This window comes from Sparus aurata, chromosome 7 (assembly GCF_900880675.1).
Source record: "Sparus aurata chromosome 7, fSpaAur1.1, whole genome shotgun sequence".
In the NCBI taxonomy this organism is placed as follows: domain Eukaryota; kingdom Metazoa; phylum Chordata; class Actinopteri; order Spariformes; family Sparidae; genus Sparus; species Sparus aurata.
The window spans coordinates 3,556,824-3,571,657 of record NC_044193.1 but is presented as its reverse complement, the minus strand read 5'-3'; the positions used below and the strand labels follow the sequence as shown (position 1 = coordinate 3,571,657).

Here is a 14,834-nt window from a genome sequence, read left to right as displayed (position 1 = left end):
TTCACTGTGCCATCCTCTGCCTCTGTGTCTCCAGGCTGTCAGTATGATGTTCCTCCCTGTGGTCCACCTTCTTCTTCATCTTCTTCTTCTTCTTCTCTCTTTTTGTGTGTGTGTGTTTTTTTTTTTTAGGCCTGTAGCACTAAACAGATGCTCGTAGGAATCTCTGCTCGTGGCTCTTGTCTACGCTATGAGCCAGCAACAAGCTACACTCTTTTTATTTTCTCTACCGTTCTCTGACAGCACTGAGAGTGAAAACACGCTAAGCTTGCAGCGCTGTCAGGACAAAGTGCTAAAACATGTCTGGCAAAACAGGGAGCAAAAAGAAAAGATTTTTCCCAGCAGACGCGCAAAAACCTCAATTAACGCTGCTTGATGGCTTTTTCCTCTGACTTGTATTGTTTTTGTTTGCAAGAAAGAGGTGTGTTGGACAGCTGCTGTGTGCCTTCCATCTGCTGTTAAGTCATTTAAAATGATGATTTTATGGGTGAAGTCAAGAACAATACTTCTCCTTCCCTCAAAAAGTCAACTTTTAAAAAGTTTTGTTGTGGACAAAACAAAACAAATCGATAGTTTAAAATGTACATTTATGTTTCTTATTGTTTTTGTTACCTTCCTGATTTTCATCGTACCAAAATGTTGACTTGGTGACCGCGTTCGTACACTTGGTACCAGATCTTCTTCTCTCTAGCGTCCTAAAGCGTTCAGCTCATTCTACAGTAAACTTCTGGAGTCACGGAGGACAACATATCATTTTCACTAAGAGAAGGTGGAGAGAGAAACCGAGATGTCAAACAGATGCTGACGATGCTCTACTGTACACATGAGCTAGAACCCCTCGACACAACAGCAATAAATGTTTAATAGATACTGCTACTGCTACTTTGACTCCTTGGGTCCTTGAGGAGAAACAGAACATATAGATGTTCATTTGAATCGAGGCTTTAGCAGTCGCTCTGACACATCAGATGGATCTCTGTCCTGGTATTCGTATGAAGGTTCACTGTCAGTTCTCGATTCTAACTCAGTGTTTCCCCCTACCATTGTACAGGCCTGGCCTGGCGCCAGGCCAAGGAGACCTGCCGCCAGGCCAAAAAAAAAATCAATAAGCCAAAAATAAGCCACCTATCAATTCATTCATAAATCAAGAATCATTTCCATTAGGAGCGCCTCTGTGCAGCAACCCAGCTATGGCGCCGCAGAAGAAAAGAACAAATATCGCAGGTGACAGACAACTTAATATAAAGAAATTCTTCTGCCAGACTCCGGAGCCGAGGAAAATAGATGAAGGGAGAGTAACAGAGGCAACTCCAGAAAAAATGACAGGTGCAGGTGAGACGGAAGAAAGGGGGGCAGACTGCAGTGGAGAGGGGGGCTGCTCGAGGACCGTTACTGCCCCTGACACCGGGCCGACTGCTGACCCCTGTCTGAAGGGTGACCGCGGGCCCGGACCGACTGGTAACGTTGACCCAGCAAAAAAAAAAAAAAACAGCTAAACACAGAACATCTGGCTGGGATCCCGAATGGCTTAATAACCATACAGCCCTTGGTTGTACCACACTCCCCATGGTGAGTTTACAATTTGTTGTTTAGCTTATACTTTTGTTCTGATTGAGGAGCTTCTTTTTTTTTGGTAAGCAATAATGATGAAAATAACACAGACAACAGGCTAGTTTTCCCAGGCACTGTCAAAAGAATGTAACTCTGTTATAATAAAATGAATAAAAAACTTGTGTGTTTGTTAAAAAAAATATGTATAACTGATAGAATCTCAATTATGTGTCGGGATGTTTTGTCGCCCGTTAAAAGAGGACCATCCCAGAGGGTTTTCATTGAAAAGATGTGCTTGATGCTCAGATGGGTTCAGACCACCACGCTGCAGCCTTTCAGGCCCATGCAACTTTGATTAAAGCCTAATGATTTCATTTAAGTGATATCATTCAGCAATATAGGCCTACAATGATTTTTAATCATTTTTTCGCGTCTCGTCTGTTTAGGGTTTTTTCGGTGGGTACCACCGGGCCTGAAAAGAATTCTAGGGGAAACACTGTAACTGTTCTGTGTCTGATGTTTCCCTCCTGCTCTCGTTTCCCCCCTTTTGAATTTTTGGTTCCCTTTGTCTTTAACAGGGTCGAGTCCATTTGACATAATCCTTGTGTTCATTTCGACCTCATCTCCATTTGGGGTTTCACAGCCGAGTCAACCTCTCATCTGATAATCCAAGAATTCCTCTGTGTCTTTGTCAGTCTTGTCTGTTGTTTTCTCCCGATGCCAGCCTCCCACTGTTCCCGCCTCCGTCCATCACATCTTACACGTGAGCAACACAAGCCTGAGTCCTCCATCACATGTCGCTTCACCATGTGGGAAAACACTTTTTGATTAATTAGTAATTGAAGTGTGTGTTTGTTGGTTGAATGTCACATCTTTCCATCTGGCTTAAAAAAGTGACTAAATCTTCTTGGCTGTAACTGTAGAGAGAGCTGCAGAAGCAGCGCAGTGTGAAGGGCCGAGTGACGTCTGTAAATTATATTATTACAATACAACTTTGATACGACTGTAGGAAAGTGCATTGATTGGCCGCATTTCCAAAGCTGCTTCTTTACTGAGTTAAAAGAGCGTTCAGAGCTACATCAGCTCTCCGGCAGTGAATAACATCAGCCGGATCAAACTGTTGAAACTTCACATTTCTTTATGCTTCTACTTGACGTTTTTTTAGGGTCAATTTTCATTTTCTTTGTTGGAACACAGTCTCAAACTGAGCTCATACACATATAGAACCCTGTACAAATGTCAATATATTATGTTGTGTAACATACAAGTCTGTACGTATCCATCGTTCGCATCGACATTATCTACCAACATTTTATTCTGGCAACTGTTCCGGACTCAAACACAGTACCAAAGACTTCTCTCTTGCCTTAAGATGAAATGAATATCGAGCCATTTTTCACATTTTCATACAATATCCCAACCAAGACTGCCTCAAATGGAATGACCCAGGGCAATTCATCAGACTTTGTGCAGCTCCCTCAGGAGCCACAAACAGCTTTAGACATTTATTTCCTTTATATGTCGTAACACTCCCCGACAAGACTTGATGTGTAGAACCGGCTGGCTTTATAAGCCCCTTAAAAAAGAGGGTTCAAGGATAAAAAAATCATTGTTCAATTCAGAAAACACGCCGTAGTGAAATGTGTGTGCCGCTGTGTGTGGGTTTGTGTTTGTGTAGGTTAAATGTCACCGCTTCCCATCTGCTTCAAAAGAATGACTCAGACTTTTTTTTATTAGCCGTGAGTATTTCTTAAAAACTGCATGAAAAATGTCACATCTGGTGTGACAAGAAACAAACTGCATTTTTCTTTCTGATTTTCCTTTTTTTTTCTCTCTCTCTCTCTCTCGGCAGTCAGTTGGTCAGCCGGCTCCACTGTGATGACACTAGTGCTCCTGAACCTGCTCCTGGATTAGATACGGGTCCATTCCAGGTAATTACCCACAATCCATCATCTTTATATTGAGCCTAACAGACTCAGACATTCTTTAGATAATTGGACAGTTTTAAATTCAAAGCGATCTGCGGGTTCTCTGACCTGCATCGACTCTGAGATTATTCTTTCATGCTTTCAAACTCTTTAGGTGTCTCTGACAACCAGAATAATTTAGTCATAGAGTGATAATATACATATCATCTCAGATTTCAGAGTTTTTGATAGAGAGCTCTATTTCGATATCGTGCCATATCTACTGCATGGTTTATTACTGGGCTGAGGTACTTTGGATCTTTCATGTTCCCCGTAGTATCTTACTAGACAAATTCAACAATATCAAACATGTGAAACAACACAAGTTACAAGCTAAGGCAGAAAATTCAGTATTCCAATAGCACAAGAGGAGAACTGGAGATAATAAGGAGTTTTCCAAGTTGTATCTACAACATTACACATATAAATGAAAGTCCTCAGGGTGTAAAACCAATAATCTCCTGCACAATGGCTGAAGAAGAACGTTGAGAAAGAATGGAAAATCAAGTCGAACCACAATCGTACAATCAAAAGTCAAATCGATCTGTGGATTTGGAAAAATTGTGACACCGCGGTTAAAACCTTTTTTTTTTTACTTGCTGGTAAATCAGGTTCACACACTGCACACAGCTCACAGACTGCAACTCTGAGTCCACAAGACAACGAATGAAAAAATAAATCTTATTTATACCTCTTATTTTCTTCACCTACATATACAAAACATCTCACCACACATGTATGCAGTGTAGCACAGCTTTTATGTACCAGGTGCATGGAGACAGGATCAAGTGTCGTGTAGAATAAATCAGTGTCGTGATAGTATCCATGGAGCTGGAGCCGTGTGAGTAAAAAGTACCTGATACAATCAGAGAAAATTCACCACTGGATCTTTGCAGAAGATTAGAGGCTAATGAGAGCAAACACCGGTGCCCCGCTCTGCCTCGTTTGGTGACGGCAGGCATTGTGGTTGGCCGTCTCGTCTAATCAGCCGCCCTTTCATCCGACCCGATGCAGTTCAAGGATGGAGGCTACTGCTCTCTGACACTACTGATGAGGGCGAGTAGTCACGGGCGGCCATCTTTACTGAGGCGAAAGGGTGAGCAGGAAAGGGAGTTACGAGTAAAAGGTGTAATTTCACAGTCACTTGTTGGCTGCTCAGTCTGTTGTACCGGACGGGGAATCTGCATGAAATATCTGAAGTACGTATATCTCATGAGAAGTACAAAATAAAAGATGCACCTAATGTTGAACCCACAGTGGCTCCGACAATCGTATAAAACTTGGGGGCCAACCATGACTGCACCATGTGTTCACCTACGCATGTCTCAATCTAAACCATGTGGTAAACAACAGATACAGATACTGAAAAGACAGAAATCGCATATAACATCTACACAATCATACATGTGTAGGGTGACACACGTTTCCAAACATGTGTAGACACGTGCCGAGTGTTTTGCGTGCTGCCAAAGATCCCCTTGAGTGATTGTTTTCTAAAAACAAGTTTTTTAATCTAGTGCGGCAGGTTGCCTTTGTCCTAGAAATGTCTTGAAACAAAATAATATGTGTGCAGGATCCAGCTTACCTTATGATGACGTACATAACCAGGAAGTTTCCCACCAGGCCGATGACGCAGACGATCATGTAGACGACCACGATGGTGGCCTTCACTCCCGTTGGCAGCAAGGCGTCGGTCTCGTTGTAGTCGCCGCTGAAGTTGCTCCTATCGTAGAGCTGCAGGTGGTCGATCTCAGCCAGCAGGAAGTCGTCCGTGTACTCCATCTTTGACTGGGAGTGGGGGTTAAGGTGGGGGTAGTGGGAGGGGGTTTACGCCCACCTGAAAGAAGATAGAAGTCTTGTTAGACAAGGTAGTCAACCTATTTTAATTCAAAACGCTGTTGAGTGTATGATCATGACTATGGCGGCCACTTTTCTTTGTCGTTTCTGCATCCATTTACCACTGTAGAGGAGACGGAACCTTGTCCCATCGTGACCAAAGGTGTTTTTGAGCTTTCAACAACCTTCCCATGTCCCAACAATGTTTGTAATGTTTTGTTGTTTTGTCTCGTTTACATAAAGTATAGGTCAAAAAGTATTTCAACCACCTCTTGACTTCCTTTGGAACGTTGGAAGGTTTTGATATAGGTAAAGCTTACAGCTAATCGTGATGCATACTCTTGATTTTCAGCGCAAAAGTCACTCTTTCTATACCCAATCCAACCTCGAGGACCCTGCACCAACACCTTTTCATGGCAGTAATATATACACGACTGTCACTTTGCTTCCTGCTATGCTGAACGCAAACAAAGCTTGCTTTAAGCAGTGCTAGGGTTGATAAATAAAGCAGAAAGGACAGATGGGAAAAGGGAGGGGGTTAAGAAGGGAGGGTGACGCAAAGGAATAAACAGGGGAGGGTGAGGAAGTACAGAAAGAGGAGGATCTAAAAGAAGACAGGGAGCGAGGAAGGAGGAAGATGCTTGAGGAGCAGGGAAATGGGAGAAAGGAGGAGAGAAAGCTGAGAAGATGGGGAGGAAGAAGAGAAGTTGAGGGATTGAGAGCACTGAAAGGAAGAAACTGAAGCAAGTGAAATGAGGAGAGGAACAAACAGACTCAAATTACTATTAATGCTCCGTCACGTGAGAAATAAATCAATATGAATACTAATGGATGTTGGTCATATACTTGTTTTTTTATTCTACATTTTGTGTTGTGCTTGTATTCAGCATTTTTCTGAAATATTATCACATTAGTCAGATCTTGTCATGGGAAATGAGAACAGCACATTTTCCTTTTTTCGTTTTGTATCAGGCAGCAAAAAAGCTGTTCCAAGACGTGTTAGAAACCATTTGCCGCCGTTGCACTTCCTGCAATATGACATAAGCACATTGCAACTTCGCACGTGCTGCCCCGTCGAGCTGTGATTGGTCGACTGGGGAAACATCCATCTAGCACTTAGGCAGTTTTCATCCAGGTGTGAAGAGGCAGGCACTGGACTTGGCACCTCCACGTCAAGACCACGGTATTGTCGAAAATGGAAGGGTTGCTGGAACGAGTCTCGGCCTCACATGAAGGAGCTGAAGCTTCTTGGGATCTTCTTACCAAGTGGGGATAAGATGGAACATAAGATCAACGTCTAGATTGGTGTTGAGGGCAGTCATAGTGAAAGGGGGAGCTGAACTTGAATTGGCCTGATCGGTCTACTTCCCTTCACTTATCTTGTCTAGTTTGCTTCGCAGGGTGTCTGGGCTCAGCCTAACAGACTTTGTACTACTGCTCCTTCACGTTGAAACGGAGCCAGTTGAGGTGTTTTCTGCAACTGGGTTGGATTTCTCTTGGCAGTCATCAATCATTGCCCTTCCGATAGTCCCGACCGGAAGCTCTGTGGCCGTCCGTATCACTGTGAGCAACGCCAACATGTGAACTTGTTGTTTTTCCACTTCAAGCACTGCCCATCTTCATCAAATTATTCCTCGTCCTTACAAAGACTCCTGAGATGAGGAGACTTTCCAACACAACTGATGGTCAAGCTAACAAAAAATGGAGGGTTGCTCAATCAAGGTTGGGATTGATCAATCTACTTCCCATCCCTTATCTACCATCATGGGCTCATCCTACACACACCTTCCTTTAGAGGTGTTTCAGGACCATCCAGTTGGGAGGAGACCTCAATAAAGATGTAGGGGGTTATGTCATATCTCGCAGGGTACACCTCAAGATCCCTTAGCGTAGAGTTGGAAGATGTAGATGGAGTCCAAGGCGACCTTGCTTAGTCTGTTTCCACTGAACCAGAGCTGAATATGCATCTGGAAATGTATGGAGGTTGCTGTGAGACTGACTCCAAACAAACTACAGTTCTGCTGTTCTACATAATCAAAGCATGTGCATATTAAATGTGTTTGTACCAGTTTATGACAACAGCGGAGGTCCATGGCGCTGATATATACACATCTGTATCTGGCGTCGGCTACAAAGGCAAATCTCTGTTTTCTCTGCAACACTCCTTCATGTGAGCTGCGGCAGCAACACGTCAAACTGCTGCCATGAAGCAGGCTCCCTCCCTCCCTCTCCGCCTGATCATGAATATTCATCAAATCAAAACAGTGAAGTAACTCTGCTGTGCTGCTGAATTTCCCCGTGGTTACTGCCAGGCTCAATACACATGGGTGATACATCTTCTGATATCTGCCTCTTTCTTCCTTCCTTCCCTCCCTGCCGCTCTGTTGACATCTCTTTTTACATTTTCTCCCTTTCTCTCCTCACATCCGCCGTCCTCGTCCAAACACACTGTTTGGTTTTTTCCAGGTTCGATCTCTGCTGCAGCAGCAGTGAGTGTGTGTGTGTGTGTGTGTGTGTGTGTGTGTGTCGCTGTGTGTACTTTGGCTGCCTGAGCTCTGATGAATAAGCAGTTAAACTTGGAGGCTGAAGTGTGTGTCCATGTAAGGCTGCAGTGCCACTCTGGGTGGGCCGCTGTGCCACTTCTACAATGTGCGAAAGGACGAGGAAGCACTAATGAGAGATATTTTAATACTGTTGCTGCATGCAACAGAGCCTGATGCTTGCAAGTAAGTAGGTAAGTAAGGCTTCAGCAGCTGCTTTTTACACACTGAATGCTGTTTGCTCAGTGTGTTCAGGTTATGAAAACTAGACGAAATGCTCACATATATTTTGACAACACTCTGAGTTGGGTTTGGTTAGGTTTAGGGATAAAAACCACTTGGTTAGGGTTGGAAAAAGAGCACATTCTGGTTTCCAATACCCTCTTTTGTCGCCACAAACACGGCTGGAGATGTCCAGAAGTCCCGTCAACATAAATGTCCTCCTGGCATCATGACAAGAGCCAATGTATTTGTAAGCACAGCTGGAAAATGTCCTGACATCCAGTGGTTTGATGATGACTGTAGCCATTTTTAGACAGGGCACCAAGCTGCCAATTTGCCCGTCCTTTTGGCAGCTTGGCCCGCAATTTTAGATAGATGCCGGCAAATTAGGGGTCTGTTTTGTGCCCAATTTTCCGCCTCGGAGGGTACACTTATTTCCGCCTCGCCTGCTATCTAAAAACAAGGCGGAAATGTGCCGGCCTCTGCGTGAGATGGGCGGAGGTGTCGATGACCTGCACTGTTGTTAAAACCAAGAAACAGCTGATCACAGCAGTCAGTCCATCACTTCATTCACGGACGTCAAGATGAGCAACTGGACAGCTGCTGAGATCCAGGAGATGCTAACATCTCCTCGGTCTCTGTAGCTGTTCGGTTGTGTTAGCTTGTTGTTGTGTCGGAAAGCTAAGACCTGTCGCTACTTTCAAATTAAAAGCCTCCCGCTAAGAACCCAGTTCTAAACTCCAATGGGGTGCAATGTAAAGCTCTTATTTTGAAGACAAATTCTTTGTCACCGTTCACAGCCCAACTTCGAGCTTCACGTCACGTCACATGTTTACGCCTACCTCAGAGGCGGCTTTTGGCAAAGGAGAAATTATAACGTCTCCGTTTTAGAAAGACAGGCCGGCACATTTCCGCCCTTACCTTGGAGCAAATGTGCCGCCTTTTCTATCTAAAAAGGGCTAGTGATTGAAATGCGGTCTTCCTACAGCGGCCACTGGCTGAGCACCTTCAGGTACAACACTAACATTATGGTGTAAATACAGATTTGAACGTATACATGTAAAATGCCAACAGTTTATTCTCTGACTGTGCTGGTTAATAAGTTGCTTTAAATTTTCTGATTTCCTAAAAAGTCTTCAGAATAAACTGCGTGATCATTACAGTCATGTGATCTTACTTAAAGATGACGATTAATCAAGCAGCAGTAACTCATTAATTCATTACTGTTCCCACCCTCAGATGGCATTTGAGTTATTTTAGTAAATTAATTAGTGGTGTCTGATTCATACACATCATGCAGTGTTTCCCTCAACTGCTACGCTGATGTCACCTGGCGCTGATATGCAGTTGTTTCATAATCTGTCATTTTGGGCTCTTTCTGCTGAGTCATGACACACAGCAGGAAAGCTTTATCCTCAGTGAATGTGAGTAAATGAGTTTTACCTCAAGTATAAATGTAGTTTAACAGATTTCAAATGGCTTTAGTTCAGTTTTGTGTTTTTATTATAGTGAGATTTAGTCATTTATGCTGCTTAAACAAAACAAAATTGAACAATTTTGCAAAACTTCTTCCACCAGCTGCTCTGTCTGCTCCTATAGACTCTAAACTTTGCATTCAAACATGTCGTAACAGTTGGAAGTTTTCAATTATTTCCCATGTTTGGGGTAAAAGGCGACATGTATTCACCTTGTCGGACGATGTCACATTTTTCCTCAAAGGCCTCTAATTCAAACGAGTAACGAATTCCTACAATAATGAGCAGAAAGATGACGGGATCCTGTGAAAAGAGAGGGACCGACTGTGAGGAGTGGCCTGGAGATCAGAACATTCCTCTGTTCTGTTCGTGCAAGCTCGAAAAAATGGCCTCCGCAGAGGAAACACATTATACAAACAGTTGTTAATAAGTCCATACAGTTCAGGTAAACTGTGGGAGGAGATGGAGCCTCTGCTTATTGTCAACACTTCAAGCTTTGCACACAGTTGTCCAACAGTCAGAGTTCAATCCTGGCTTGTGTTTCGCCTGTTGTTGGACTGGCCTCTGTGAGTACTGGTGCAAATCGAACCTGTTGTGCACCGATGCCAGCTCAGCGTGACATATGGATTAGCATATCAACACACTGGTTAGCTTCCTCAACACAGCAACATACCGGCCTGACACATGTACGAACTTCAATACAAGTCTGGAAAAAGTAGAGAAAGAAAAGGAAAACACAAAAAACACAGAAACATGACTAACCACTCGTAAAGTGGACAGTAGAACGTGCGCCGTGCTTTTTATGGACTTTCGTTCAAATACAGTTTAACGAGGACATGATGGATCCACCGGCCTCCCGACAGGTCTGTTCCATGAGTCACGACAACAAACCTCCAAACGTGAGCCAAGTCGTCCTCCTCGCGGCGATGAGGTCACTGCATGTTCAATGATTTAAAAATGATCCTCATTGGAAACCGGTTTATTAAATACATATAACCGTATGTTCTGCATCATATCTGTTCACTGCTTCCAGGCTCAGTGTTTATCTGAGTTTAGTTATTTGTGATTAATAGTTAAGAGTTATTTCTGCATAACTTCAATCAGCTGCAGTGGGAAAACATCACAGGAGAATAGTTGAGTATCTATTCTCACGATACAGTATGAATCACGATACGTTGCACGCGATAACGATAGTATCACGATACAGCGGTGATGTGATAATCGATACACTGCGGGACAATCGACTCATGATGCAAAATACCCTCAGAAAGAAATGATACAATCCAATGTTTGACAAATCAATAAGTTAATAAAAATGTCCAGATTCTGCACAAACAAATTAATCATAGTGCGTGTTTCATTGTAGATATTTTGCGAGATGCTCATAATGAAGGAAAGTTTGAATATCCAGAGTCATGACAACTGTGCAAACTTCCCTCCTGATGATGGTAAACTTAGAGTCCAGATGTTCATCTACATTAGAGACATAAGTTGAAGAAACTTAGTGATGAGAAGTGACTTTAAGTCGGCTGTAATGAGGCAGACCTAATAGATTTCTGTCATGAAGAGTTTGGTATCAGTAAAATAAAGATGTTCCAGATCTTTGAGAGTGAACGTTGATGAAAAAACTGTGGAAAAAAGCTCTAAACCAAGAGAAAGAGTCAGGACTTGATCCTGAACACAGCAGATGTTTGGAGGACAGAAGAGGAATTGTTTCATAAATATTTGCGAGCAGCTTCTTCCTCCAAACCTCCAAATCTGCCGCTCTGCATTTATCACCTCTCACATGTTCGAAGCTCACCTGACAGCGAAAAGCCCGCCGTGTTTATCCTGAACGATAACCATCGCAACGCTGTTCACATCATTCATGCGTACTGTTTAACAAACTGATGACAAAGATAAGAGCACGTCTGGTCAAAACATGAATCTAAATTTGTGACCAAACGCAGACTGATATTTTTAGAATGTGTCAAAAAAAAAAGTGAGACTTCACTGATTCATGTGAGCAGAATCTGGTGTGGTTGCTGCAGATCGGTGAGTAAATGACACAACTGGGCAAGAAAAGTATCACAGTAGTAACAACCAGTCACACACACACACACACACAGACACACTGTTACAACACAGACAGCAGGAGAAAGTGTTGCATGAGAGCACATAAACAAAACACACACACACCTCAATGCACCAAACTTTGCTGTGCAACATGTCACACAAACGCACCACAACATGAAGCACAACATTAGCAACGACTAAGAAACGCACTCACACACCTGAACGCACCACGCGCACTAAGGTACACTTTGTTATTAAGAAGTACGTCACGCACGCGCCGGGCCACGCGCCCTCGGTGTCTATACGGCGCGTACTGACCGCAGATCAGCTGGAGCAGCCCGACATCAACACTGTGACACACTGCAGACGGACGCGGGCGCGTTTTCGCAGCCAGTGCGCACCGCGGTGGTCCGGGACGCGTCTCCACATTTACATCCACACATACGTTCATGTAAACACACTGCGGGAATGTTCCCGCACTGTTGCTGCGGGCTGCGGGAAGCAACATCCTACCTGTGCGGTGGCGACAGCTCCAGACCTCCCCGCAGGACTCAACCGCTGGAAGTTGTTGTCGTCCCCTCCTCTCTCCCGCGTTACTGAGCACCTTCTTTCCTTCTCTGTCCGCTTTCTGTCTCCGTGTTGTTGTTGTTGTTGTTGTTGTTGTTGTCAGCAGTTTCCTCCCGCTGTCATCGCCGAGGAGCTGTGTCCAAATCCAACAAGCTCGTCCCGTCCGTCCGTCCAGGTTTCACCGGGATGGCGAGGGGGAGAGGAAAAAACCGCTTCACCTCCAGTCAGCATCAGCTGGCAGGCAGACAGAGAGAGGGGGGGAGGAGAGGAGAGGGAGGGAGAGAGAGAGAGAAAAGAGAGAGAGAGAGAGAGAGAGGAGGGGGAAGAGAGATAGGAGAGAGAGAAGAGAGAGAGAGAGAGAGAGAGAGAGAGGAGGGGGAAGAGAGATAGGAGAGAGAGAAGAGAGAGAGAGAGAGGAGGGGTCTGCTGGGATAAAGATGCAGGAGGCGCTCAGCTTTCTACAATTCTCTCTCTCCCTCCTCTCTCTCTCTCTCTCTCTCCCTCCCTCCTCTCTCTCTCTCTCTCTCCCTCCTCTCTCTCTCTCTCTCTCTCCCTCCTCCCTCTGTCTCTCCCTCCTCTCTCTCTCTGGACAGATCGATGAGGGCTTGCTCAACACCCCCCCCCCTCCTCCACGCTAGTAACCCATCTTGTATGCGCATTTGGATCGGGAAGGCGAACTACTCTGTATGTGTGTGTGTGTGTGTGTGTGTGTGTGTGTGTGTGTGCAGCACTTCCATATACAGTATGTGTGTGTGTGTGTGTGTGTGTGTGTGTGTGTTTAAACTGTGTGTCATCTGTGTTTTGCCTGGTTGCTCCTGAGAGATGATGGAGCAAAAAAACAAAAAAAAACAAAACCCTGCAGCTAAACATCTGAAGTGGAGCTCATGCATTACGTTACTGTAATCTGATTACCTTTCCCCCCCTCAGTGAGGTGCAGCTCAGATTAGATTTCTGTCCGGTGGAGCACTCGGGCCACAGAAAGGTGATGTCATCGATCAGGTGAATAAACAGGCAGCTTGTAAACGAAGCGACGCTGCTGTCTGATCGTGTCGCCTCGCGTAAGTGGAAGAACGACTTCTTTACTTCTTGTTATAACTCGGATTCTGATGGAAACCGGCTCAGGGTTCCAGTTACGGGTCGACCCATGTGGCTTTTGCAGGGCCGATACAGACCACGACTCTCAGAGATCAACGAGACTGAAAGCTGATGTTTATTATAGTTCAAATTTAACGATTTTTATCAAAAATCTCCCACAACCAGCAGTGAAATAAACTTAACTGCTTTACTTGAGTATTTCCTTTTTTCTGCCACGTTTAATCAGTTAATTAATTAATCAGGTAGTGTTGTAGGAGAGACACCGTGTGACCCTGGAATTCCACTGGTTGCATGTACGTTGCGGAACGGCTCCTCAACAGTTTTGCTCCGTCATCCGTCATCCGTCCACCCCCACCGGCCTCGTTTTGAGTGCAACACGGCGTAGCGGCTGGAGTTGAGAGACCGAGGAGCTCCCACGATAATTACAGAGTCACCTCAGTTACACGTATTTATTATAAACACAACAACAAACAGACAAAAGGTTAGCGTTCCCAACTGAAGGACTGGAAGAAATACTTGGATTTGTCAATTTCTTTTTAGATTTGTGTGCTTCCATCAACACAGAGCGTTCGGTACGCGGCTTCCTGTCTGCTCTGTGCTTAATACAGCTGAATTATTGAGCTGTGTTTCGGCATCCACCAGACATAGAAGCCCTGTGTATCGGCTACAGAAGCTGGAGCTGCAACGGAGTAGACACACCACACAGGCGGAGCCAGTGAAGTACACAGCTAGGCTTCAGCTCCACTGGTGGGGGATCGGAGACGGACTGGACACGGACCTGGAGGACTTAAGGGGTGAGAGGACGCTGCATCAGAGCCAAATCAACGTCACTGTAACAGGAATTAAACTATCGAATAAACAGTGTTAAAAGTGAGCAGGAGCTAAAATGTTGTTACTTTGGCTCTTAATTTAAAGGCACGCTATGTCGTTTTGGAGAAAAAATTAAAAATCATACTGCATCTTTAATTTCCTGTGTAAATATCAGGTACTTTGTCTGCAGGTGTTTTTAAATAAAAAAAATACAGAATTTAATTGTTGTCAAATCCATATCAATGGACGCTCCTCTCTCCCACAGAAAACACTGCTCCTGAACGCCTCGTCAGTGTGACATCACATTACATCACTGTGTCAAACGTTTGCATAATTTACTCCTGGAGGCGAGTTTGGCGCATGATAATTGATTTAGCACAGCTGCTCTGTTGTTGTGAGCAGCGCTAGCTCAGGCGTGTTTTAGCTGACCAATGAGAGCAGCCTGGGTATTCAGGAGGAGGGGCCTTAAAGAGACAGGAGCTAAAAGTGAGGGTTTCAGCCGCTGCACTGAGCAGTACGGTTTCAACATTTGTAACTGTGACACCTCTGAGTAGTTTTTGAGAAATGACCACAGCACATCAACATTTGCAAAATGACTATTTCTGAGGAGACGTGTTGTTTGTGGCGACATAACCAGGTGTTTTAGCCAAAAACAAGATATTTTCCTCTCCTCAACAAGTGTTTTCTGCGCCTTATCCTAACAAGACCATCAGTGAAGC

At 44.4% G+C, this 14,834-nt stretch overlaps 1 protein-coding gene across 1 annotated transcript in view; it reads right to left on the bottom strand.

The window, feature by feature from the left end:
- oprl1 (opiate receptor-like 1) overlaps positions 1-12,742 on the bottom strand; it is an 89,736-nt gene extending 76,994 nt beyond the window's left edge. The window contains exons 1-2 of the mRNA XM_030423495.1: positions 12,157-12,742; positions 5,101-5,352 (exon numbers count right to left, since the gene is read on the bottom strand). Of these exons, the coding sequence (XP_030279355.1) occupies positions 5,101-5,297 (197 nt within the window). The 5' untranslated portion in view covers positions 5,298-5,352; positions 12,157-12,742. The remainder of the gene's footprint in view (positions 1-5,100; positions 5,353-12,156) is intronic.
- Between the last annotated feature and the right edge of the window lie 2,092 nt (positions 12,743-14,834).